The 27,659-nt window shown below is 39.5% G+C and overlaps 2 protein-coding genes across 3 annotated transcripts in view; one reads left to right on the top strand and one right to left on the bottom strand.

The window, feature by feature from the left end:
* Nucleotides 1-423: 423 nt before the first annotated feature.
* The window catches only part of BTG4 (BTG anti-proliferation factor 4), a 103,689-nt gene continuing 76,453 nt past the window's right edge, over nucleotides 424-27,659 (bottom strand). Inside the window, exons 5-8 of one of the 2 annotated variants that reach the window (XM_041770398.1) lie at nucleotides 4,586-4,777; nucleotides 3,972-4,109; nucleotides 3,019-3,217; nucleotides 424-606 (exon numbers count right to left, since the gene is read on the bottom strand). In XM_041770398.1, coding sequence (XP_041626332.1) covers nucleotides 424-606; nucleotides 3,019-3,217; nucleotides 3,972-4,109; nucleotides 4,586-4,758 — 693 coding nt within the window. In that variant the 5' untranslated portion in view covers nucleotides 4,759-4,777. Of the gene's footprint in view, nucleotides 607-3,018; nucleotides 3,218-3,971; nucleotides 4,110-4,585; nucleotides 4,783-27,659 lie in introns of those variants that run through there. The other variant, XM_041770399.1, reaches the window with a different exon arrangement.
* HOATZ (HOATZ cilia and flagella associated protein) lies at nucleotides 21,608-26,600 on the top strand. The gene is made up of 4 exons (XM_041773003.1): nucleotides 21,608-21,833; nucleotides 22,898-22,936; nucleotides 23,412-23,482; nucleotides 26,433-26,600. The coding sequence occupies exons 1-4, from the start codon at nucleotides 21,608-21,610 to the stop codon at nucleotides 26,598-26,600; spliced, it is 504 nt and encodes a 167-aa protein (XP_041628937.1).

Below are 27,659 nucleotides of genomic sequence, written 5' to 3'. Positions count from 1 at the left end.
GATGATAGGTAACAAAGGAGATAACAGGATACCTGTTTTAAATGGGGCTAATGAAGAAACATAAACTTTTTTCTTGCAAAAAAACTGAACTAGAAAAGTATTAAAAACATAGTGCATTTATTTAAACTGTTGCTTTTCATAATTCATTGAATCTTATCCCAGGTCAATATCTTCATTCTATTACCTTACTGAGTACATTCATTAGTGTTACATAAAACTTCACATAAAATTACATACAAATTAAAAGTACAGTTAAGAACATAGTCATGATCTGTGTGAAAGGATTCACCGTTATGGCACCCTAGTCCCTGATGGGAGTACTTTTTCTGTTTTGAGGGCTTCACAACCTTAGACTCTCTTCTGTTTTAGAGAAAATAAAGCAGCTCCTCTGAGCTCTATGCCACAAGGTGCCCAGCCACTGCATTATCGGTTTGTGTTCACCCAGTGGTACCTGTCCACCCGGTGGTTAGCAGCAGACCTCTGACCTTTAGGATGTTTATGCAATGCATGAGAAGTGTTCCCTAGGAGGCTCATACGGCCGTCTGCCATATTCTTTTTGCGGGAGACATGGAACCAAGATTGAAAGGGCGGTTTTAAGTTTTCAACCTGGGGGGGAAAAAAGTGAAAAAGAAAATATGAAGGTCATCTGTAAAGTAATAAGCTAGACCTAAGTACTAAACATAAACCCATAACTCAGAAGCTAAGCCTTCAGAAAGCATAGAGAGTACAAATGAATAAAAATCAAAGCAGATAATGCTCCTTGGAAAATTGGCTTGCATAGGGGGCAGGAAGGTAATAAAGTCATGTCATACCTTTTAACAAAATTAAATCTTTAGTCCAACTAAAATACTTGAAAACACATCTTCAAACTTATGTATATCCTTGGGTTCTCTTCTACCCCACCCACCATTCCCCTCATTGGCTTAACCCAAAGCTGTCTAATCATGATCTCTAGGGCTAAGGTCTTGAAATATCCATTTTCAACATCCCAAATGACCGATACAGATGTTTTGCAGAGCACACTGAAAAGAAATTGTTCCATGAGGATATAGCTGACCATAGATCTGATCCCCAGATGGAAGGAAACCTTTCTAAGCATTAATAGAGTTCTCCATCAAAAGATGAATGGATAAAGAAGACGTGGTCTATACAATGGAATGTTCCTCAGCCATTAGAAACGACAAATACCCGCCATTTGCTTCGATGTGGATGGAACTGGGGGGTATTATGCTGAGTGAAATAAGTCAGTCGGAGAAGGACAAACATTATATGGTCTAATTCATTTGGGGAATATAAAAAATAGTGAAAGGGAATAAAGGGGAAAGGAGAAAAATGAGTGGGAAATCTCAGAGAGGGAGACAGAACATAAAGACTAACTCTGGGAAACAAACAAGGGGTGGTGGAAAGGGAGGTGGGCGGGGGGTGGGGTGACTGGGTGATGGGCACTGAGGGGGGCACTTGATGGGATGAGCACTGGGTGTTATGCTATATGTTGGCAAATTGAACTCCAATTAAAAAATATATATATATGTAAAAAATTAAAAAAATAAGAAAGAAGAATTAAGGGCATATATGTCATTACATGATTTAAAACATTTATACATGCAGAATTATATAATAGACTGTAGAGTTTAGAAACTAAAACCACAGAAAAAATATTTGCCAGTAATATGAAAAGGGATTAAAATATTTCTAACCTTTGAAGAGAATGTAATAATATATTAAGACCTCAAGTGGTAAATTGGTGAAGAAAAAATTCATAAAACAAGTACCCAAAACATTTGGGCACCTGGAGATTTGTTTTTAATGTTTATTTAAATTAAGTAGTCTATAACAGCATCTTCAGCAATGTATTTTTAAATGAGAATAACCAATTTTAGGAAAAATGATAAAATACAAACTTTCACCTAGATCTGGTTAGACTACAAATAGACAACACCTCCTACATGGTACTTTGGCCATATATTCAGAACAGTAAAATGTCCCTATCTTATCACCCAGTAATTCCATAGACATGGAATCAAATATCCAGAAATAACTTAAAATTCAGTCATATTTACAAATTATCAGTTTTTATATCACAACAATGTGGAAATAATCTAGATGACTACCAGTAATAGATTAGTTAAATAAATTACAAGGGAAAAAATAAATATTAAAATGTTAAGTATTTAAATTATTTTAACATAAGGGATTAATTTCAGAAAACATACAAACCAGTATATACATACAATGTCAGCAGAGAGTTTGTCTAGATTCATGTTTTTCAAATTGAGGGTTGCCACTATTTGAGTCATGAAATTAACTTAGGTGATTGAAATCACTTTAATTTAATAGAAAATATGGGGAGCACTATGTAAAATAAGGATGAGTATTGTTTAATGAAACCTACTTCCAACATACAAATATACCTGTCTTTCTAAGAGTTATGGTTAAAATATATTTTGCTTTATCATTTTTTTTTTTTAGAAAACTTTTCTTGTGGTGGGATTATAGACCTTTAACCATTTCTTAATATTCCAAATTTTCTATAAATGGTATGTTATTTTCTACTGGTAAAAAGCCCACTAATTTTAATGTTTAATCATGAAGGAATTTGGATTAAAGGAGACTTGTGTTCAAATACTACAGAGAGAGGGGAGCTCAGTGGTTGAGCATCTGCCTTTGGCTCAGGTCATGATCCTGGGGTCGTGGGATCGAATCCTGCATCAGGCTTCCCACAGGGAGCCTGCTTCTCCCTCTGCCTATGTTTCTGCCTCTTTCATGAATAAATAAACTCTTAAAAAAAAAAAATACTACATGGAGAAACAGGACTATAGAAGACTATGCAGCTCCTGAGCACTCAGCCAAGTAGAGAAACTGCATATAGAAGAAAAAATGTTGCCATAATATTAATATTGTGATTTAAATGTTTATAGTTTTTCCATTTTCCACTTTGACAGTGAACAATTTTTTTTTTTTTTTTAGAATTAGAATAGGAAAAAAAAAAGCATAGAGAAGATCTGGAACACACATTACCTGATATATACTCTTCGGATTACTGACTTTAGGAATGATCTGAGGTTCTTTGTTACAACTTTCTTCATCAGAGGAAATGCCTGAGGTGGAGTCTAAAGTGGCTCTATTAACAGCAAAGCTGATCTGCTGGGTAAGCTCCCATTCCTCCCACCTGCCTTTAAAAGAAGCAATTGTAAATGGATGATTTTTCTCACCATACCTAAGTAAGAGAAGAAAATAAAGTATTCATCAGGGATCCAAAATTTCACAAGATTTTTTTTTAATCTCTAATTTATTTTTCTACAGACCACTTTACTCATTTGCAAAAACTTATTTTACTCATTTTTTTAAAAGATTTTATTTAGTTATTCATGAGAATACACAGAGAGGAGAGAGAGGCAGAGACACAGGCAGAGGGAGGAGCAGGCTCCATCCAGGGAGCCTGACCTGGGACTCGATCCCGGGTCTCCAGGATCACACCCTGGACTGCAGGCAGCGCTAAACTGCTGAGCCACCAGGGCTGCCCTTTACTCATATTTTTAAAAACATATTGAAATGGTTTGACAGTTAAGCAAATTAAGAGACATTGTGACCTTCAGCTAGCACAGGGTTGTAATTAACGGCAGTCTTTGTAAGGGCTTTCAGTGAATTTTTCAGAAAAAGACAAAAACTAGTTTTTTTCAATTCAACTAATGGATTGCATTGCAACTTCTCTGCCGCCTAGATACTGCTTATAATACTTAGGCATTATAATCTACAGTGGGCAATAACGTGTAGCGATCAAAGGCAAATTTGAAATACTACGTGAAGCCTTTGTGCTTCTAGGCCATCCACTCCTACCGGAAGTTTGTGCAAATAAAGTTTGCATCTGAAACCTTAACCAGCCAATGCCCTCCTTGCCACTAACATAGGTGTACAGAACTATGCAACCCACGGTTTCAGGGGGTCACACCACCTCCCATGAGATTACTCACCTACAGCACACTTCAAAGGGATCTACCCACAGGGTCATCTCCTTTGGGAGTCCCAGGTGAGAAAAATCCACATTACTTTCAGCACAAGCCCTTTCTAGAATGGGATCTTTATTCTGATTATTATTTATCCTGATACACCTTTAAAAAGCAAGGAAAGGGAAACAAAGACATGGTGACAGGCGCCTTCGTAGAAGAATCATGTGATGAACAAACAGCTCCACCCTCACCCGCAACCCTACCCAGTCCCCACCCTCCACAGTTTTAGGAATAGAACCATCAACTTGTAACAACAGCTACTCATAATGTGAGTTGCATCACTAAGTCACACAATTAGTGTGACGAATGTTCTCTGCATATCTTTTGTGGTAAGCACAAGATAGAGACAGCTTAATCCACCTTACATAAGGTGTTTGCCCTATAGTCTTCAACTATATTTAAACTATATAGTTTTCAACTATGCACTGCCACCTGCTCCGTGTCTTTCTCTCAAGCCCACGTTCCAATCAATTTAAGACCATAAAACTTTTGTTCCTCAGACACTGGCAAAAGAATCATTGCCAATGGTTATCACTTGCTACTTCCTTCCCTTTGCCATCATATACACCAGCTCTCACCTGAAGGCTTGCCCTTTGGAAGGGCAGTCAGAGTGCCAGTGACTTCTGTAGGTTTCAAACAAGATCGTCATCAGCTTTTCTGCAAAGTCTTCTATTTGCTGTTTACTCAATTTATCATGTTTTTTCACCAATCTTGTGACAAAGAAAACTGCAGTTGCAATTTCATCCCTCATGATTCAAGGGAAAGGAGGTCTGTAATCATTAAAAGGAAGTGAGAATAAAATAGAAACAGGTCACACTGATTATCAACGTGTATTTGTCATTGGGAAGTTTTAGGGACCTTAAATTTAAAACAGAAATCACTTGTTTATCCTTTATGAACTAAAGCACATTGATAACTATTAATTAACACCAATGAATACCAATTCCTCAACCAGTTTTCAGTATTTTCAAAGAAAAAATACTCTCTTTTTAAAACTTTAATACACCTAAGAAACAAATGAAACACAATTATGCAACTTAAGTTTTAAAAAAAAGTCAGGATCCCTGGATGGCTCACCAGTTTAGTGTCTGCCTTCCACCCAGGGCATGGTCCTGGAGTCCTGGGATCGAGTCCTGCATCAGGCTTCCTGTTTGGAGCCTGCTTCTCTCTCTGCCTCTCTGTGTGTGTGTGTGTGTGTGTGTGTGTGTGTGTGTGTGCATCTCTCATGAATATAAATAAATAAAATCCAAAAAAAAAAAATCCCTGATATGGGACAGTAAATTATACCCAAGCACTGCTTTTAAAAAACATTTACAGAGAGCAAAACATTTCAGGATATAGTTCTAAAATGTGGCTCTCAGGTTGCATGCATCAAGTGAAAGTTAAGGTTAATCAAACATACATGATACTTGCCAGAAAAAGTGCTTTGGCCCCCAACAGAAAGTGGGCCAGTTAGAAGACACCCTCCCCCACACCTGTTCTGTTGGTTTTAGGCTGAAGTTTATATAATCCTGGGTCCCAGGGCAGGACAGGTGTGTTTAACCTTACACAGGTGCTGTCCATTAGGGTAATTAGATAGCTCCTTCCAGGTCCCCATCAGATTGCTATAGGTAAATTCTTTAAAATGGTCAAAGATCTTCCATTTGGATTTGTCTCTTCTATTTTGCTGATTATAAGATTAAAGTCTTATCTCTTATGACATGGATTGAGAATCAAGCCTTCACCTTCCATATCTAACATCCTACATTCCAGTCATTTTGTCTCTAATTGTAATGTCAACATATTAAAATATTTTGTCTTAGATCTCATATAAAATTTAAGACAACTTTCTTTGAACAATCGTTATGTTGACTACACACGTCTTTTGCTAAGATGTTTATTTGTAAAACAAGTAGAAGAGATCTTGGAGTTTATCTAGTCTCACTGGTTCTCAAAGTGTGGGTCACCGACCACCCCGTTTGGACCCACCCGGCCGCTGTTAAAAATGTGGATTCGTGGACCTTATCCCAGATCTGTTGAATCAATACTTCAAAAGGTGAAGCCTGAGAACCAGTAGTTCACAAGTTCTTCCAGATGATTCTTTCACTCAAATGTAAGAACCACCACACCTGACATATAATCTTTTTTTTTTCTGTTTTTTTTTTAATTAATTTTTATTGGTGTTCAATTTACCAACATACAGAAAAACACCCAGTGCTCATCCCGTTTAATCCCACAGTAAGTGGTCATTCAGGCTCTTCATCAGTGAAAAAGAATTCATTCCCTTTAAAGAAAGCCCATTTCATTTCAAAAAGCTCCAAATACCAAGCAGTGCTTCCTCCCTTAGAGGCGCTATTTCCTCCCAACAGAAGCCTTGGTTCTTCCCTCTGGAACCATAGACTGTATCTAACACTCCACCACAAGAAGACACTTCAAATACCAGCCTCTCCTGGGTCTTCTCTTTCAGAGGGCTAACCTCAACTTTTTAACAGTTCTTCCTATAGACACATTACTCAGACACTTCACCAGGCTCGGGGCTCACCTGTGGAGGAGTTTCAGCTATGTTGATCATGCTTGTTTAAGTTGCAGAGCCCAGAAAGACACTAAATGCTCCAGGTATGCTCTACCATTACAGATTAGAGTGGGACTGTCTCCTCCTTTGCTGCAAATACTGTAGTTCTAGAATGCAGCCTCAGGTGCCATTCGTTTTGTTGGCAGTAGCATCCCGCCACTGCCTCACAATGAACTTGCAAGTAGTCTTTTTCACTAATGCTATTGGTTTTTTACATCTTTCCCTTCCTGTACAGCATAATGTTTAAGAATATGGGCTTTGGAGTTAGACCTGGATGTGAGTTGCAACTTTACATCTCACCGTGTAATCTGGAGCAACTTCCTTATCTCCTGAACTTTCAGTTTCTGATCTGTGAAATGGGAGGGACAAGAGTGATGCCCCCCACCCAGATTGTTAACAAGATTACAATGAATGACATATTAACGCACCCAGTCTAAAGCCTGCCTAGCAATTGTTACAGGAGGGCAGTATTGCAGAGCAGTTAGGAAACCAGCTCTCATGAATAAATAAATGAAATCATTAAAAAAGAAAAAAAAAGAAACTAGCTATGAAATCAAGCATCATGGATTGAATCCCAGTCCTTCATTTGCCAGAAATTTAGAGAAGTTTCTCAGTCTCTCTCATCTTCAAAATCTCATCTTTAAAAAAGGGGTAAAGTGTAGTACCTATATCCTTGGAACCAGACTTCTAGATCTGGAACACTTTGTAGGGTTGTTATGAGAATTAAGTATAAAATGCCTAGAGCACCAAGTACTCAATAAATGCTCTGTAAATGATAGATTACTACTACTACTACTATCATAAGGCTCTTATCCAGATTAAATTATAAAATTATATGAAGTATTTAGCAGAGTGCCTAGCATATAATAAGTGCTCAAAAAGTGGTAGCCTTTCTTATTGATAAATAGTAAGTTTCTTTATCATTTTATTGTCAGTCTTTACTAATGCTTTATGGATTAAAAGGAGGTATAAACAATGGAATATTACTCAGCCATTAGAAATGACAAATACCCACCATTTGCTTCGACGTGGATAGACCTGGAGGGTATTATGCTGAGTGAAATAAGTCAATTGGAAAAGGACAAACATTATATGATCTCATTCACTTGGGGAATATAAAAATTAGTGAAAGGGAATAAAGGGAAAGGAGAGAAAATGAGTGAAAATATCAGTGAGAGTGACAAAACATGAGAGACACCTAACTCTGGGAAATGAACAAGGGGTAGTGGAAGGGGATGTAGGTGGGGGGTCGGGGTGACTGGGTGATGGGCACTGAGGGGGGTACTTGGTGGGATGAGCACTGGGTGTTATGCTATATGTTGGCAAATTGAACTCCAATAAAAATTTTTAATAAATTAATTAAATAATAACTTTTAAAAATAATTAATTAATTAAAGGGGGTATAGAACAACTGCATTTTGCAGTTATACCTATCATATTTCATTGTGTTAAATTTAGACCATCACTATAAGGAAACAGGATTCTGATCCAATTTTGTCATTCAATAAATTCTCTTATCGTTTTGTCTACCTGCTATCTGTAAATTTGCCAAGAATGTATCCTGTTACAAATGAAAACAAATGAGTACAATAAAGATCAAGCAGGGGCCCCTGGGTGGCTCAGTCAATTAAGTGTTTGCCTTTGGCTCAGGTCAGGATCAAGTCTGGCTCCCTGCTCAGTGAGGAGTCTGCTTCTCTCTCTCCCTCTGCCCCTCTCCCTGCTCATGCTCTCTCTCTCTCTCTCTCTCTCTCTGAAATAAACAAAAATCTTAAAAAAAAAAAAAAAAGAATAAAGATCAAACAAAGTACTTTGACAAAATCCAAGTGGAAAGATATATATATTTAAATGTCATTCTGTAGCCTGTTTACCATAATATTAGTATTACTCTTTCAAAATTATATATATAGAGAAAGAGTGAGAGAATAGACTAGAATAGAGAAATACGAATATTTACTTTAGTGTTGCTATGAACTAAGATTTTCAATGTAAGGAAAAGGGTAAAAGTGTAAAAATAAAGGAAATTAAGTAAAAATTCTATCATGTTAAATTTGAAATGGTAGTATTAATATGAACCTGAGGTTTTTTTTCCAAAAATTTATATTTTGTTTCGGTCCACTGAAAGGCCTAGAATCAATGAGCAATCCTTATACTCATTTTGTGGTCTCTAAATACAATTTCTTAAAAATATCCTTGGAGAAATGGCTGATTTCAGTTGTAGTTCAGGTCATATATTACATGAGCCTGAAATATATTTTATCAGAAAGCAAGAAAGCTATACAAAACCAGTGGGTCATGTCAAAAGACATAAAAACCTACATGAAGAGCTCCCATTGGCCAAAAATAGGTCATTTTGAACACTAATAAATACTGAGGTTCTTCAATCAGTTCTCCTCTTCAGGGTCAACACAATCATCCCCCAACTGCTGGAAGGAACTATCAGATGCTGATGGCTTATAGCTGCATCTCTCATTGGAACTTACTCTTGGAAACTACCTCACAGTAAAGATATCCTCCCATCCCCTGCAAGGGGTGGCCTGCTGTGCAGCCACTGACTGGCTAATGTGGGGATACAAAATCCTGGCCTCCTTGCAATTCTAAAGGGCTATCCCATCTCCAGAGCTCCCCATAAAATAGACTGAGTGCTCAATTGCAACTGCATCATTAGTCTACCTGTCTCTCCACCCAGTCCTATCTTTGTCACCCTCTCATGTGTATCCCGCAAGAGGACTCCCTAATAAACTTGCATGCAGTTTCCCATATTAGAGGCTGTTTCTAAGGAACTCAATCTAAGACAGTTTGTACCAGGGATGTTTTAAGAAAACAGACTCTAAAATGGAATTTTGGAAATGGATTACTCCCTCCTGGCTGGAATAAAAACTTCATTGCTAGTAGTAGTAAAATATGGATATGGATGGCTCCTGACATGCTGGAGAGTATAACTTAAAGCTTTCACCAGTGATGAACTGAAATTAATTATAGATATTACTGGAAATACAGATAGGATTGCACTATCTTTGATGCTTTAGGAGATATGAAAAATGATCATCTAAAGACTGTGAAAATGGTGGCTGAACACCTGGATATCTAGTAATTATATGATTTAACAAGGTTAGTTCAATTCAATTTATTAAGTATTTAAGTATGTACTTTATACCCAAAACATATAAAAATAAAATTATGACTAGGACCTTAATGACCTTCCATTTTTATAGTAACTTGCTGATTTCAGCTTTCCATGATATATTTCTTGTTCCTCTTACTCAGTTACAGGGGTTTCCAAACTACTGTACTTTGGAATCACCTGAATATCTTTTAAAAATACTGATGCCTGCCATCAGTCTACTCCCCCCCCCCCCCCCCAGGCATTCTGATTTCAGGGGAATGGAGTGCAACCAGGGAATCAGGACTTTTAAAAGCTTCCCCAAGTGATTCTAATGGGCAGCAAAGATAGAAGAGCATTAAGAGAGATAGCTCCCTAGCCATTAAGGGAATTTCACATTTATTTTATACTCTTGATTGCTTCGTAATGCCTTGAGCTCAACAAAGATTATTATCACAAATTTGCATCATTTGTCCTCATCTTTTCTAGCCTTTGCTGGGATAACTTTTGCAAAGGTTTTTTTTTTTTTTTTTTAATTTATGTTAGAAGTAAAAAAAATTTGGAAATCAGGACAACTACTCATATATTGCCGATATAAAATTTGCTTTGGAACTAAGGCAGCATATGCATTAGCATATCCTCAAATTTTTCCTTTTCAAATGGTTAGTGTTTGCATTTATAATACTGCAGGGGTGCCAGGAGTTTAATAATTCTTTCATTAGTTCACCTTCCCAGATGACATACTGTTACAGTGCATTTTGAGTTGGTGCAACCCATTAGCTGATGAGGCTTTGAACCCTCCCTAGTGATATTTTCTGCAACAGGCCCAGGCAGGCCTGGATGTTATGAATAGAACAGTAGAATAACAATGTACTTAGAGTTCAGGAAAGAACAAATAGAAACTAAACATCATGCAAGACTTCCTTCAGTTACTTGTTTATGATGATTTTAAACACCTTACTTAAATCACCTCCTAGACATAATGAGAACTAGAACTTCTATTATAATTGACATTCATGCCATGACTATTTACTGACCATCTACTGCACATGAGATGCTGCTAAGTGCCGTGGGGTTAAAAAAAATTTGTTTCACCTGTCCTTTCAAGAGGTTTATAATCTAGAGTAGGAAATCAGGTATGTACACAGGGACTATTTGGATGCAGAGTTTTAAGAAGTGGAATACTCAAAAATCCCTCCAAGTTTCCAGCATGAATAGCCAAGACAATAATGTTATCATTGAAATAACTGAGTTCAAAAAGAAAAGAAAGAAAGAAAGAAAGAAAGAAAGAAAGAAAGAAAGAAAGAACAGAGTTCAACAGAAGAGCTGGTAGAAAAAGAACAGTGGCCAGTTCAAATTGAGATGTACTGAGTTTTCTTTTTTTAAGATTTTATTTATTTATCCATGAGAGACACAGAGAGAGAGAGAAAGAGAGAAAGAGAGAGGCAGAGACACAGGCAGAGGGAGAAGCAGGCTCCATGCAGGGAGTCCCACGTGGGACTCGATCCCCGGTCCCCAGGATCACACCCCGGGGCTGAAGGTGGCGCTAAACCACTGAGTGACTGGGGCTGCCCCGTACAGAGTTTTCTATGGCAATTAAACACCCAGGTACTTCTCCGATTGACTTATTTCACTCAGCATAATACCCTCCAGTTCCATCCACATTGAAGCAAATGGTGGGTATTTGTTGTGACGAACATTATATGGTCTCATTCATTTGGGGAATATAAAAACTAGTGAAAGGGAATAAAGGGAAAGGAGAGAAAATGAGTGGGAAATATCAGAGAGGGAGACAGAACCTGAGAGACTCCTAACTCTGGGAAACGAACAAGGGGTAGTGGAAAGAGGGGGGGGGGTTTGAGATGACTGGGTGATAGGCACTGAGGGGGGCACTTGGTGGGATGAGCATGGGTGTTATGCTATATGTTGGCAAACTGAGCTCCAATTAAAAAAAAAAAAAAAGAAAAGAAAAGAAAAAAAATAAACACCCAGGTAGTAATCAGCATTGACAGGATATTAGAATTTAGCAGAAGATCTAGCCTGGGCCAGCCTAAACCAACCTCATATTTAAGTAGAATAGAAAAATAGATGCTAAAATTTAAAGACAAACAAAAAACAAACAAAAGCCCCCAAAACAGCTCTTCCACTTTTTTTTTAAGATTTTATTTATTTATTCATGAGACAGAGAGAGAGAGAGAGAGGCAGAGACATAGGCAGAGGGAGAAGCAGGCTTCCTGTGGGGAGCTTGATGCCGGCTGGATCCCAGGACCCTGGGATCATGCTCTGAGCCAAAGGCGGACGCTCAACCACTGAGCCATCCAGATGCCCCCTCCCACTGTTTCTACATAATGTCTAAAATTTCCATTATTCAGGCATTTATTTCCTTGATTAGATGTTGTCTTTTCAGGATTTCCCTCTGAAAATGTCAAATGAGTTATCCTTAGTAGAACAAAAGAATCCTGTTCTGTCCAGAGATGTTTGGAAAAGGGAAGGAAGCCTGGGGGAAATGAGGTTTCTGGCCATTCGGAATGAGGATGAAGAATGAAGGGGAAGCACATCAGAGACATATTTCACCATCTTATTAAGCCTATAACAGAATCGGATGGTAGAAAACTCGAAAATGATCAAAATGACCTTGCACAAGGTAAGACTTTCCTGAATTGCATTCCTCATTTCAGCATGAGAGACTTCAACCCACCACTAAGGTATCTACAAGCCCCGAGGTTCATCAATAACAGTAAACCTCGAAAATTTGCTTCTACATTTGTCTTCTTGATCTTAACTAAACTTCAATATTTAATGATGTAAAAAGAGGTGAAATAATTTTAAAATACCATCTACTTTGAACATCATGTTCACTGGACTTTTTACATGATAGCCAGTCTTAACAGCAGACCTATTTGATTTCCCTAGTGTGCCTTCCTTAAGTTGGGAATTCCAGCCATTTGCAAGTGCCCATCATTGCTAATGAGGAAAAAAATACAGATGGTTGAGCAAAAAATCCCACTTCTGACAGAAGAGTATTTTTTTTTAATAACCGCAAATAAGTAGTACCATCTTATAAAGCCATGAACTCTTCCATCCCATTATGTTCAAACCACATATTAAGGAAGTTACACTAATTGTTGAAACAAAATTTGTATGGCAAAATGTTACCTGATAAAACTCTACAGTTATGTGATGTTAATTTGAACCCAAAAGATATTAAATTTAGAGCTACCTAATCTATTAAGTGAAACATTTACTGATAAACTAAATGAATCAAACTAACTGATGCTTCTTTTTCATAAAGTTACAGTGCAAGTGTATTTACGACAAGCCTTTTTCCTACTTTATTTGTATTTTCTATGTGCATTAATGAGTAATCGTAATGGAAGTGGTATTGTGCTAGAAGGCCCATATATATATATATATATAGCCCTCCCAGAGGACCAGAAGAGTCCTCTCTTCTGCTTCTCCTTGTAGGCTCAAAATTTACTTCTTCCTGCCAGCCCTTACAGAGGACACGGATACTCTCAAAGTTAAGTCCCAAGCCTTTGGCTTACCTCGCTCAGTGAAGTCACATATATATGAAATGCATCAAGTTGGAAACCAAGATATTCCACTGCAAACAATTCAGGATGCAAGAAACTGTATACATAGTGCTCTATACTAATATAGGAAATGTGTGTTATATACACCAGCACGACTCTCTGCTATTATGAAATGCTAATTTCAAAAATGCAATAGAGTACTGAAGAATAATATTTTCTTACTAATGGAAGATACTACTCCCAGGCTCCAAGATTTTACCCGGAAAGTAGGAATGGAGCTTGCAATTTAAACAAGTTATAGATGAGCTAAAAGGGGAAAGACCATATACACTTGACTGAATGTTTGAATTTAATGAAATGCTTGAGATATATTCTATGGAGATAGAGGAAATAAAGATAATAAATCAGAATTATGTGACTTTTTTTCAGAGTTATAAAAATTTTTTAAACTAAGGAATACAAACCCCGCCTAGAAAAAAAGGATTAAGGGTCAAATGGGAGAATAGAAATAAAAACAAAAATAAGTAGACCTCCAGTGGCGCTTAAAAGAATGGCATAAGGTATTTTCATGCTGACGAATTTATTAACAAGATAATCAGTCAATTTCCTGCTTTTGGCTTCATAAAGTTACAGAACACATTCTAGAGCTTTTAAGAATAGACTTTCTTCAACTGTGCATTCAGATCATCTGTTGTCTGTACTGAAACTCTAAAATGACTTCTACAATCCTTAAATATCTACCTGAGACTTTTTGGGGAGGTGACAGAGGCTAACCAGTATGAGGGAAGCAGCCAGAAAAGTTAATATGTTTCCTAATAGTCTAGAGAAGTCCATGGACCCCTCACTGACTCAATAAATAAAGCCAGTACAGTCATCTACTGCCCACTGACCAAGCCCTATGACGTGATGGTTCCCAGACAACTATTTCCATTGAATTCATATATTCCCTTGAATTCATACAGGTATATGACCCTGTTTACAATAGCTTGGCTTTTGTGGGAGTCCTCTCTTCTGCTTCTCCTTGTAGGCTCAAGATTTACTTCTTTCTGCCAGCCCTTACAAGAGGACACGGATACTCTCAAAGTTAAGTCCCAAGCCTTCTGCTTACCTCACTCTGTTTTCTCTTCAAGAAAAACACCTTGCTCTGTCCTGGGTGGACCAGAGCAAATGTTGTAGGGTCAGTAAAATATAAGACAGCATACCTCTCCTGGAGATCTCATTCATCCTTAGGACTTCAACTGTTGCACCTTTAGGAAACAACTAAATCCCTCCTTTCAAGAGTTGCAGCCCCAAATATCCAACTCTACGAAAGTCCCTTCATCACCTAAACTAAACGTGCCTGAGCATAAATGCATCATAATTAGCATCTTACTAGATTTGCCTCCCAGCATCTTTGAAACTAGAACGTGGAGTTTCATCTTGTTCTCCCTCCACTTTAACCAGTCACTAGGTCTTATGCCCTTTCCTTCCCCAAATCTTTCCCATTCATACCAAGTGATTCCTGTATCATTTCATACCTAGGTCATTAAAATAATTACCTAAATGGATGCTGAGTCTCCCCAGTCTCCCCCTCCTCTAATCCATGCCACTCTATTAATCACCACAGAACAACATGTGGTATAAGTCATAGACCCCTGCAGGCAGGAGAATGAGATTAAAACTCCTGGTGGACTGACACCTATAGTCCCCCATGATCTATCTCCAACTTACCCACATTTCTAATCTTATTTCCCCAAGTGGGGACACACTCATTGCTCTCCCAACTGACCACATATGTTACGGTCTCCATGAACTGGCTTGTATTTTTCCCTCACAAATTGCTCCTCTTACCAAAAATATCCACCTCTATCTTTTCCCTTTATCTATGTCCTACTTTTCCTTCTAGATCCAGCTCTATCCCATAGTTTCTGTACAACCTCTGTGTGCCCACCTTCGGTGATTTGCCTTTTCTTTTTTGCTAAATACTGGCAATAATGAAGCTTACGTAAGTTGTGCAGCCACTATAAAAAAAAAAAAAAAACAGTATGAAGATTCCTCCAAAAAAATAAAAATAAAAATACCATATGATTCAGTCCTTCCAATTCTGGGTATTTATGCAAAGAAAACAAAAACACAAATTTGAAGAGATTATGCACCCCAATATTTATTGCAGCATTATGTACAATAGCCAAGATATGGAAGTGTTCATCCATAGACGATTAAAAAAAAGAGTAGTGTGTGTATACATATATATATATATATATATATATATAATATATATGTATAATGGAATATTACTCAGCCATAAAAAGGATGGAATCTTGCCATTTGTGACAATATGGATGGACCTAGAGGCCATTATGCTAAGTGAAATTAGTCTGACATAGAAAGGCAAATACCATATGATTTCAGTTATGTAGAGGATCTAAAAAATGAAACAAACAAAAAACAGAAAGAGATTCATAAATACAGAGAACAAACTGGTGGTTACGAGAGGAGAGAGGATTCAGGAAATAGGCAAAATAGGTAAAGGGGATTAAGAGGTGCAAACTTCCAGTTATGAAATAAATAAGTCAAAGGGATGAAAAGTACAACATAGGGAATATAGTCAATAATATTGTAATAACTTTGTATGGTGATACATGGTAGCTACACTTAGCAAACTATTTCATAATGTATATAATTGTCAAATCACGATGTTATATACCTGAAAGTAATTTATCAAATATTTAATTAAAAATTTAAAAATTAAAAATTAATTTTAAAATAATAATGAATCTTACATTATTCAGAAAACTTAAAGCATCTAACAATCTTGGTATATAATGTAAATATATATAATATAAATAATATATAGATATTAATTATATATTAATATTGATATAATTACTAAACCATCGCTATCTTAATTATGTACACAAATCATCTCTCCAACTAGACCACAAATCCTGTGTTCTCTCAAGATGGCAAATATGCAACGTGTTTGCTTCTACTGCTGAATCCTTAACAAAAAGCTCAAGCAACTTCAGTAATAAAGTCTCTTTTTTAGATTGTTTCTGATTTACTTTAACATTTTCATACTGAAAGCAACAGTATTGATTAATCAATAAATATAAATAAGCTAATGAAGAATCTGGTGCACTCTTACTAATAAGAACACAATGAAATGAAATCAGAAGTATGAAATTATAAAAATTCCTGGCAGTTCATTTTAGCTAGAAAAAAGTCTCCTCTCATAATTGAACAGATTCATTGATTTTTAGCTCTTTAAAGGCACTATGTTGACTTCTATCTAGTCTTGCATCAACATGTAAACTAGTTCCTAAATAGAGTGTCATAAATGTTAATAAGCTAGTCTGATGTTTATTGATCTATATAAAAATCAAAACATGGTTCTCTATTTCCTAAGAGAAAATATACATTTAGAAAATAGGTTTAAAAGAAGCTGCTAAACTCCAACAATTTCTCATTAGTCTGATTCTTCATTTCTTCCTCCAAACAACATCCTCCAAAAGCTATGAAGGCTAAAAAATGTTCAGATGGTGTGTCTGTGTTATATTAAAGAAGAGAGCAAGTTTGTCTCCGTTTTAGTTCCCAATTCCCATCGCTCTAGTCTTTTATTGAGGAGTGGTAAATTTAACCAATACAAATTTTCCAAAGCTGAACCAGAAGGTATGTGTTTTCTATACTCTTCTGGGTTTGTTCCTAATCACCAACCTCATCTCCTCTCCTTAGCACTCCTTCCACATCACTCGAATCACCAAAAGCCCAGAAATTCAATAAAACAGTAAACAATTGCTCTGAAAGGTACCTTCCTGGTTTTGTCTAAAATAAATGCAATCTTCTGTTTGGTCATTTAAAACACCACAAGCATTCTTACTTAGATTAAATCATGGGTCTCCCTGGTCTCCAGGCATGCCTAGACATGAACCATAAAGGGAATGAGATCCTTGGAGTTTCTCTAGTAACTACAGGCCAAATCAACAGCAACCCTAAGAAGAAGCATTCTTTGAAAAAAGAAAAAAAAAAAAAAAGAAAGAAAGAAAGAAAGACAGACCAGGACAAGGCCACATTTTTTTCCTCGTTTTTACTTTTTTTAGTTGCACTACCTGCAAAATAAACTGCGTTTAAAAAAAGTGATTTTTGGAAGCAATACATCTTGATGACTTTTACATATGTTTTCTTTATTTTTAAAATTATCTTTGAAGAAAAGCTTTAAAAATCTAAAATTTCAAGGCATCTACTGCAACCACTACCTTGGAGGGCAGCAATCTAGCTCAGGTAAGAAATGTAAGATGCGACTAATAATCACAACACATCAATCAGGAAGAGGTATTTAATATTGTATCGGGTGAAGTAACTAGCAGTTTGGAAAAACAGAATTGTTTTTATAAGGATATCCTAACCAAAACCTGTAAGTCTGCATATTGTTAATGGAATGGAAGCTATTTCATTCCTGCATTTATATATGTATGTATATTTAACTATCAAATACAAAACTGATTCTACAGTTACCTCTAGAGAGCTCACAGGCTAATTAGCTCTGATTCCAGCATTTTGTCTGGTATGGCTTGGGACACTGTACATGTTAAAGAAGCGTGTGGGATTTATGTGGTGTATTCTACAACACTGTGCCTCTCCCAAAGATAAGATGAATGATCTTATCTGACGAAGTGATCTGTCTTTTGCAATTTAACTTTACAAGTTAATCTTGAGAATTAATGTTTTCTGCACTCTACACTTTATACTTTAATTTCTTACTTCTCACTTTGGCGTTCTCAGAACACAGGATGCATATGGCCAAAAAATGTGCTGTCTTTTATTGGAAGATAATGCTGTAACATTCAGGCTCATCCTTGGGAAGTTCTTCTGGCAGTTTAATAGTGTGAGTTTAGGATCTAGATTACCTGCCCCCAATTCATGCTACCAGTGGCATCTATGAAACCATTTCCTAGGTTTAGGGAATCAATCTCTAGCTGGGAAATTTTCCTCTGGGGAAAATAATTTAGATCTAAGCTTTTGGAGTCAACAATGAGTGTGCCATACCAGATGCATGGAGACCATACTGGAGGGCCAACCAACTCCACTCCACAAAGTGTGGGATTAGAATGTTCTTTATCCTTTCCTGACTCATTCACTGAAGGAAAAGAGGGGAAGGAGTAACTAAAGGAAAGAAATATTAGTAGAGGTCTCCCAGAAACTCTCCATAACTGTCTTCTTTTTGTTCAATCTACTCCAAATACACACATAATACATCTACATTATCAGATGTGGAATTGTGAGAATGAGAAAATGTAACTGGTTCACAAGACATGGTTTTTCTGGCCACCCAGCCCTCACCCTGAATAGCCAAATTTAGTCTTGCTTGGAGGACCTACGGAGGCCTGGCTCCTCAGAGAACCCTCCCTGACAATTACAGTTCTCACTGATGCCCCGTCCTACCCTCTTCTATTTCTCCCCAGCTTACCAATTTATCATGTATTGTCTTGAGTTGGTCTATAATGCGTGTTCACATCTTGTCACCACCTGGATTATACATACGGAGGGTAGAACGCGTGACCTTAGGTGCTGAACACATAGCAGGCATTTGAATCAATATGGGCCGACCGAGCTCTGCTCTAACTACTGGATGAGAAGAGCCGACCCTCCCCGTCACCGCAGGGCCCTCCGAGGGTGTGAGAAGCCCCAGGGAAGACAAGGGTGCAGAGGGGCCCCTCGAAGGCAGGGCTCCCACAAGCCAGAGGCCGCGCAGGCCTATCTCCCTTTGGGAAATCGGAGCCTGCAATCTGATGCCGGCCAAGCTGTCTTCCCCGTCGAGGACGGGCCTGGAAACTGGGGGTGGGGGGTGGGGGGTGGAGGGTGGAGGGGGGGGGCTTCTCGGGGAGCGGGAGGGCAGAAGGAGCTCTTGGTCACCACGGCCCTAGCAGGAAGAGAAACTCGGGAATCCGCGCCGCGGCCTCCAGGGCCTCCCCCCCCCCGGGGGGGGGGGCTCGCAGCTCCCGCCCCGCGCGCCCCTCCCCCACCCCGCCCCGCCCCGCGCGCCCCTCCCCCACCCGCCCCGCCCCGCGCGCCCCGCCCCCTCCGCCGCGGGGTTCCAAGGGCGGTTGGGCCGCCGCGGCCACGGGCACTCGGGCACTCGGCGCTGCGGGGCTCACGGGGCTGAGCGCGCCGGCTCTAGGGTTCGGGCTGGGGGCTGAAGACAAGTTTTCTGGGACGGCGCGGCCCGGGGAGTGAGGAGGTGGGAGCCCGACCCGAGAGGAGCCTCGAGGGAAGGACCCGGGAAGGGAACCGGGGGCGGGGGGCGGGGACCCGGGAGGCCCGGGAGGCCCGGGAGACGGGCGCGGGGACTCGGCGGCCTCGGGGGGAAGAGGGGGACACTTGGCGCCGGCCCGGGGGGCGCGGCCGGGGCGCAGGTGTCCGGCAGGGGCCCGGTGGGGCGTCGTCCTCGCGCCCGCGCAGGTGGCACCGCCGAGGCCGGGGGACCCGCACCCCGCGGCCGGCTGGCTCGGGGCCTGGAGCGGGCGCCGCAGGCCGTCCGGGAGCTGCAGCCCGCGGGCGCCCGGTGCTCGGTTTGTAGGCAGTGTAATTAGCTGATTGTACTCTGCTGCTTACAATCACTAACTCCACTGCCATCAAAACAAGGCACAGCATCACCCGCCGGCCCGCGGGCAGGAGGACGCCACCCCGGGGCGGCAAACGGCCAACCCCGAGCGTTGGCACCAGCGACGCCTCGAGAGACCTGATGTCAGCGTTGGCGGGGCGCAGGCTGCGCGCCCAGCACGTTGTCGGCCTGAGGACACTCCTGCTAGGCGGCCGACGGCTGCCGCTCCAGGCAGCTCAACTCCTAGCTACCCGGGAGTAAAAGCAAGATTGGGCAAGCCGCCTGCGAGGAGAGCGGGCGACAGGTGTAAAACGTAATGGCTTTAACTGCGAGCTAGAGTGACCTGTAGATTTGGGGGAGGAGCCCTATGTAAGGTTTAATGCTGGACATGCTGCCCTTCATCGCCAGTATTTAGTGCGGGATTCCCCGGCCCACCTGCTGAAGTGAGCTACAGTTGAACCAGGGAAAACCAGTGTGATCTGTCTGTCACAGCGTATGGGACACCGACTTGAGACTGCAGTGTGTGATGGAAGTAACCCTTGTTTTCCTGTGAGTCTAGTTACTAGGCAGTGTAGTTAGCTGATTGCTAATAGTATCAATCACTAACCACACGGCCAGGTAAAAAGATTTGGGAATCATCCAAATGAGCTGCCCATGCACATCAGCGTGTTAGGGGGAGGGAGGGGATTGGAACGCTCGAATATTACCCATTGCCTATTAATAGCTTAACCAAGAGAGAAATCAGTATTTTAGCAGCTAAATACACAATGTATAGTTTATATGTCTTTGTAATTTGTTTCCTTCAGGCTCTTAACCCAAAAAAAAATTTTTTTTTAGCTAATTGGGAAATAGGATATTTTCCTTCACTGATCCATGTCATTGTATAGACTTGTGATAATCAACTTTTGAACTGTGAGACTGTATTATTTTGAAAGAATAAAGTGCCCTAAGGTCCTAAGTTGTGATTATTACCTTTCCTGAATTGGCTTTACAATGTCCATCTCAATTCCTGCCACAGTAATTGCAACTTTGCTATGGCTGAAGTGGTTTCATTGTTCCTAGATTAACGAAATCTCCCAGGAAAGTTATTCACTCACACTTATTAATATTTTTATAAGGATACATTCATATTTTTCATGATTTTTTTCCAGGAAGGCACTGAGTTCACACATCAGATATAGTCCTTTTAAGTGATCATTTACAACTTGTTGCAGTGCAGGCAGCTTTCGGTGAGACTGATTAAGTAAATGCATTTACAATCTAAATCCAGCTTCTTCCATAAGATTTCTCTTAGAGGATGGGGCAGGGGAATATACAACAAAAACCTTACACAGGTACTTCCTGGCCCGGTTCAGAGCTCTGGCTCCCATAGACTAGGATGTTAGCTGCTCTATTCTCCAACCAATACCTACATAGGGTGTGCTGAGCTGTGGCAATCTGTTGTGGGAGGAGAGGTGGGTTGGGGTGGAAGAGCTAAGAATTTAAAAGCTTTATATACTTAGATATATTTGGGGTGGAGGAGGAAGCTGGGTAGGGGTGGGTTGAAGGCTGGCTGAGGTTGTAAGAGAGCTAAGTGCTGCCCTAACGAGGCCAACCGGGACAAGAACCACCCCAACCTTGATGTTTTGACTCTTCCTACCCGGGCCGCCAAGGCTTGGACTGGTCCGGAAGCCTGTGATAGTGCAGAAGTGGGCTTCAGAGAGCCCACAGGCACGCGCTGGACCCCAGCATCTACCCAGGAGAGGAAGGAGGGCTTGGGGCAGTGGTGGCCGCCAACTTGACGGTTCTCTGCAGGGCGGGGCTGGCAGAAGAGGAGGAGCGGCGTCCTGAGTTGCCATGGAAACGAGGGCCGGCGGAGGCCTCCCCAGCCACCAGGAATCCGTTGAAATTTGTCCCCAGGGATTACTGGTGTTCGCAGGATCTTCCGAACAGGATTCCAACTTGGCCAAGCAGTTCTGGATCGCTGCGTCACTGTATCCTACTAATGAATCCCAGTTGGTGCTGCCCCGAGGTAGCAGCCAGCGCCTGCGGGTGGCCCGGCCCTCTAGGCCCCCTGGGCATGGTGAGTAGCTGCCTCCCGCCGCTGGTTTCTGCCTCCACCCTAAATAACCAACCTGGAAGAAACCAGAGCAGCTCCCAGGAGAAACCGACAAACCTAATTCTAAAATAATCTTTCATTTCATTGTGTGTGTGTGTGTATACATATATATGTATGTATATGCACATATATATATATGCCACATCGTCTTTATCCATTCATCTTATATACAATGGAATATTCCTCAGCCATTAGAAACGACAAATACCCACCATTTGCTTCAACTGGATAGAACTGGAGGGTATTATGCTGAGTGAAGTCAATCGGAGAACAATCATTATATGGTTTCACTCATGGGGAATATAAAATATAAAAAATAGTGAAAGGGGAAAGGAGAGAAAATGAGTGGGAAACATCAGAGAGGGTGACAAAACATGAGAGATTTCTAACTAGGAAATGAACAAGGGGTAGTGGAAGGGGAGGTGGGCAGGGGGTCGGGGGTACTGGGTGACAGGCACTGAGGGGGTCACTTGACGGGATGAGCACTGGGTGTTATATGTTGGCAAATAGAACTCCAATAAAAAATATACAAAAAGAATCATTAGAAAAAATTATTTCAAATGTCTAAAAACCCTATACAAACAGGTTTTTTTTTTTTAACTTCTCAGCAATCCCTCCACCCGGAAAGCATCAGTGGTATATTTGTTATGTCTAAAACCACATCTGAAACCACATCACCTAAGTGATGGCATCTATTTGGCCAAACAATATAGAATAATCTGGAGAAATGCTATATGTTGACTGAGAGGATGTTAAGGGTGGTTGTTTACATCATCAAGTTTAAACATGAAAGCCTCAGAGAAAGTTGAAAGCATAATCAATATTAGGAACCAAGTTCCCAGACCTGTAAAAACCTTAGGAAGCCTAAGATATAGAAACTTGTTATGCAAAAAAAAAAAAAAAAAAAAAAAAAACCCTGTTGTTATGCAACTTTTATAAGTTAAATACCCCATTTTTGTAGAAAGCTTAAATACCTTTAATGCTGTAGTCTTCCCAATAATCTCTTTACTTCCCTTTGTGTTTTTTAGAGAAAGTTTACCTCCAGCCTTTCTCCCTTGAGAAAAACAGTAAGTACCAAGTTTCATGTATTTCAACATCCTGATTCCTAGATTCTTCAGAAGATAGGTAATAAGTATAAGGAGAGATCTTTACACCTTGGCATAACTTCCTGAATTGCATACCAACACTCTGTCTCAGAGACTACCCTATTTATCCAAAGGAGAATGTCTAAATTCCCCTAACATCTTGAATAGTAATGTAGAAATTGGAAACTCTGATACTGCAAATACATTCTCTTCAGAAACCTTGTCTCTGGACTCAGGCTTACTCATCTTCTAAAGAGATTAGAGGTTCCCTTTGCCATAGCTCATTAATTCAGTCTCCAATTGTTTATGAATCTAGTTTGTGAAGTTTCAAGACAGTACATATTTGTCTTTACCTTCCTACTCTGTTACCTTTTAACATTTATCCAAGTTTATATCAGCATTTTTATAAAATCATGATAAAATTATTTCAGATTGAATTTGACTTTATTTCCTTTAGAGAATACAGATGTCACTGCTGAAACCATAAAGATTCAGGAATCTGAGGAGAAAGAAAAGTATCTTCAAAAGGTAGGCCAATATTTCAGAAAGTCATCTGATTTTCATTAGAAATTCATTATTATTTTCTAAATAATCCCAGTTATTCTTTTTAAACACATATATGTAAAAAATTTCTACTTCTGGTACATCAGCTTGAGCAATTAGAGAAACTTTATTAGAATTTTAATTGAAGATTTAGAAATTCCATTAAATTTTGGCTGCTGTCAGCATCTGCCAAAGCCTAAGGATATACAGGAACAAGAGTGTCAGAGGGAAATGGGGGGAAATGGATTCACACACTTTCCATCCAATAAAGCCCCAAACCATATACAACATTCTAAGAACATTGTAACAATTGGGAAAAAAATCAAATAGAATTGACTATCTTAATAGGTCAAAATTAAGTGATTAAGTGACAGACTCAGAGGAATGAGCCCGTCATCTAGAACCATTTTGACTAAAAGCTGAAATTGAACACATTAATACAGTCAGATCAACTGAACATGTCTCTTTTTGGCAACATCTCTTATTTGCTTTCCCTAACACAGGCACAGACTTTAACTCTGCAATTAATACAGTGATTTATAGGAACTTTTTTTTTTTTTTGGTTAATGGATAAGTTCCATTCCTGTAACTGTTCCTGTGCTATAAAAGCAAAGATAGAAGATTCATTTGGGCTTAATGTCTTTAATCATTGGATATACTGGCAAACTCTGAAAGACTTATCGGGAATTCTACATAGATTATAGAATAATGCATTTGTGTTTGCCGACTGCATTAATTCACTTTATAGACTACTGGGGATTCCTCCAAACAAATGAGGTGATTATAAATAGTCAGCATTTTCTTTTTTCTTGAGGATATTAGGCACTCTGTGTTTATACCAGGACTTAATGGGTGGGATGGAGTCTAACTTTTAGTGAGGTAAAAATCATTAAATTCAACTTCCTCAACACTTTCTAATTTCATTTTTGGAGGAGATTAAAAATAAAAGATTAAAGAAAAAAACTTTTTGGGCAGCCCTGGTGGCTCAGCAGTTTAGCGCTGCCATCAGTCCAGGGCGTGATCTTGGAGACCCGGGATCGAGTCCCGCGTCGGGCTCCCCACATGGAGCCTGCTTCCCTCCGCCTCTCTCTCTGTCTGTGTGTGTCTCTCATAAGTAAATAAATAAATCTTAAAAAAAAATAAAGAACAAACTTTTGTCAGTTCTTATCATGTTTTGTCAAACAGTTAAGACAGTGTGAGTTATAGGTGGATGTTCTGCTGATGGTCTATCATATCAGTAGGTCTTAGAACTGGTTTCCTTACCTCAGGTTCTTCTATATTAATTTCTTAATTCTACAAATATTGATTGAGAAGTACTAAGTGGCAAGTACCATACTAGATGCTGGGAATACACAGATAACATGTGGTCCCTGATCTCAAGGAGTTTACAGTCTGGTGGGAGAGACAAAGTCAAAAGTTATGATACAGTCTTATGATAGATAGCTATGCACATAATACTATGGGAACATGAAGAACATCAAAGTGAAATTTAGGGAATCAAGAAATCTTCCCAAAGGAGCTGAGTCTTAAGGAATATATAGAGTGGACCAAAGACTATGCATAACAGTCCTCCACAATGTGCTAGTTAAATTCCTAAAACCCAAGTCCAGTTATGCTTGTCTCCTTCTATATTGGTGTGCTAGGGCTGTGGTTACAAAATACCACAGACTAAAAAAAAAAAAAAAAAAAAAAAAACAAAATACCACAGACTGAGTATTTTATCTTCTCACAGTTCTGAAAGCTGAGAGAGATCAAGATAGCATCATAGTTGGCTTCTGATGAAACCTCTCTTTCTGGCCTGTGGATGGCCAACTTCTCACTGGGTCCTCACATCGCACAGGGAGAGAACTCTGGTGTCTCTTCCTCCTCTTATAAGGACATCAGTCCTATCATATTAGGGCCCCAGCTAAATTACCTCATTTAACCCTCATTACCCCCCTACAGGCCCTATCTCAGAATACAGCTACCCATGCAGGTACAGCTTCCCCATCGGAATGGCAGGGGGCACAATTCCGTCTGTTTATCTACTTTTGTTTTATCCTTGGCTCTCCATTTCTGCAGGACCAAGACCAAATCCTTCAGCATGGTAGTGAAAGTCCTTGCCAATCTGACCATAACCTGACTGACTGCTCCTACTACACTTCCCCTTCCCCTGTACCCTTCCTGACCCCAGTGTAGCCCACTCTGTACCATTCGTTCACAACCATTAGGCTAGGGCACACTCTATATCCTCCCCATATGTGCTATCAAAGTGGTGGAATAGGTAAAGTAATTTTTGCTGAACCTAAATATACACATTATTCTGTGATATCTGCCAAATTGTACATTAAGTCAAGTGGGTCCTGCAATGCAGTAAAGAAGAAGATTCTATTTGTTGAGAGTAGAAGAAGCCCAAGGAAACAGCAAGCCAGCAGGAAAAAAAAAAGTTACTGAATGCATGTCTCATATAAGTACCTAGGAGAGCTTAGTACAGCATAGTAGAGTGCTGTTTCAGACAAGGCCGTGGTACAAAAGGCAAGAGAATCCTGCAATAACTGGATGCTATAATAGATATCCTCAGATATTATTATGATGTATTTGTAACAGCCAATTTAGTGAGTGTATACCATGTGCTATAAACTAAGCTAAGCAGTTTACATATATCAACTCACATTCTCCTTAAAATAGCCTCATGAGGATTATCCCCATTTAATAAAACAAGGCTTAAATGGTTTTCCAGTTCCCACAAGTGGCGAGTGGCAAAGCCGAGAATCAAAGTCTATATCCTAACTCCAGAGCCCATGAGACTCATTGTATTATAATGATTGCTGGCTGTGGCACTGTCTGAGGCTGCTGCCAAATAACCTAAAATTCAAAACTCTAGTATGAATAAAACAAGTGTGAGAAACACTGCTTCCAGCCCTGTGAGACTATAAGCTGTTTATCCAACCTGCAGTGCACTTTCGTGTCTATACCGAAGCGCTCTTCCCCATGTACCTTCAAGGCCTACCTCAAGTGCCAACTTCTCTGTGCCAGGAGAGGTGACCTAGAGACGAGCAGAATGAAGAACTTCCTGCCACATGCTCACAGCAAGTTGCCTCTATCTCAGTCTTCATCACGGTGATCTGTGTTATGGACCATTGTGTGTGTTTTTGTCTTTCCTGCCAAATTAGGCACCATGGTGTAGTGGACTTCAGAGACAGAGCAAGTTTGGAAGTCTAACTCTGCCACTCACTGTTTGCATGACCTCAAACAACCTATTTAACTCTGTGAGGCTCAGCTTCCTCAGATATCAACTTCATAGAGTTGATATAACTTATGTGAAGAGCCTGGCTACTACAACAACAAATCAACAGATGCAAATTCTCTTCTCCCCTCTGAGGATGGAGATCCTTTCTTATTGCTTAAGTCCAGCGCCTTTCTGGTTATTGGAACCCACTACATATTTGTTTCTTTAATAAATAAATGCATAAATGAATGAATTAATGGTGAACATATGCTCTATACAATGATATTTCCATTTCCGTTTTGCCTTCCCCACATATATCCATCTGGCAAATTTTTCTAGGCTGATAACTTTTGCAAGCATACTCCCCAAAGCTAATCTATGTGCAAGTCTGCTTTAGGAGCATGTTAGCACATCACTTCTATTCTCAGTTTTGCTTTTATCTCATGGGTCTCTGTGTGGTGGGAGGAAATGTGACTCCCTGTAATTATGAAAACATAGAATCAATTTTTGGATACTGCCATTTTTCTAAGTCTGTAGCACTTCACCTGCACTGCTGCCATCGCAATTCTAGAACTTTTAGTCTGGTGGCAGAAAATAAGTGGCAATGAGAGGTTCTTGTTAGCTAATAAAAAATGTACAATGATCTATTCAATTTCAGAGAATCTACACATTTTGAACATGTACATTGACAAGTAAATACTCAGTATGATTTTCATTTTAAAATGGGAAAAAGTATTTTGCATTAATTCTCCTAAGGTTTTTCTTTTACTTTTTCTTAAAACTAATGAAAAATCTAAAAATTTCTTTTCTGTATGTCTTAAAAGTACTTTCATAAAAGCTTTTTCTCCCAACCCATATTGATTTTTTTGGTTGCTGAACTTTTTTTAAACTGTAATGTTACCCTCCATATTGGAATATATTCCAGGTATACATTATAAATGCTTTTGGTTAGTG

This window comes from Vulpes lagopus, chromosome 10 (genome assembly GCF_018345385.1).
Source record: "Vulpes lagopus strain Blue_001 chromosome 10, ASM1834538v1, whole genome shotgun sequence".
Taxonomy (NCBI): domain Eukaryota; kingdom Metazoa; phylum Chordata; class Mammalia; order Carnivora; family Canidae; genus Vulpes; species Vulpes lagopus.
The sequence above is the reverse complement of the archived record's forward strand: the minus strand, read 5'-3'. Positions and strand labels throughout refer to the sequence as shown.

Excerpts from the sequence above, each read along its gene's own strand:
- HOATZ (XM_041773003.1), top strand. The coding sequence starts at position 21,608 with ATGGAAACGAGGGCCGGCGGAGGCCTCCCCAGCCACCAGGAATCCGTT. Across the intron at positions 21,834-22,897 it reads CTCTAGGCCCCCTGGGCATG|AGAAAGTTTACCTCCAGCCT; the intron begins GTGAGTAGCTGC and ends TGTGTTTTTTAG. Across the intron at positions 22,937-23,411 it reads TTTCTCCCTTGAGAAAAACA|AGAATACAGATGTCACTGCT; the intron begins GTAAGTACCAAG and ends TATTTCCTTTAG.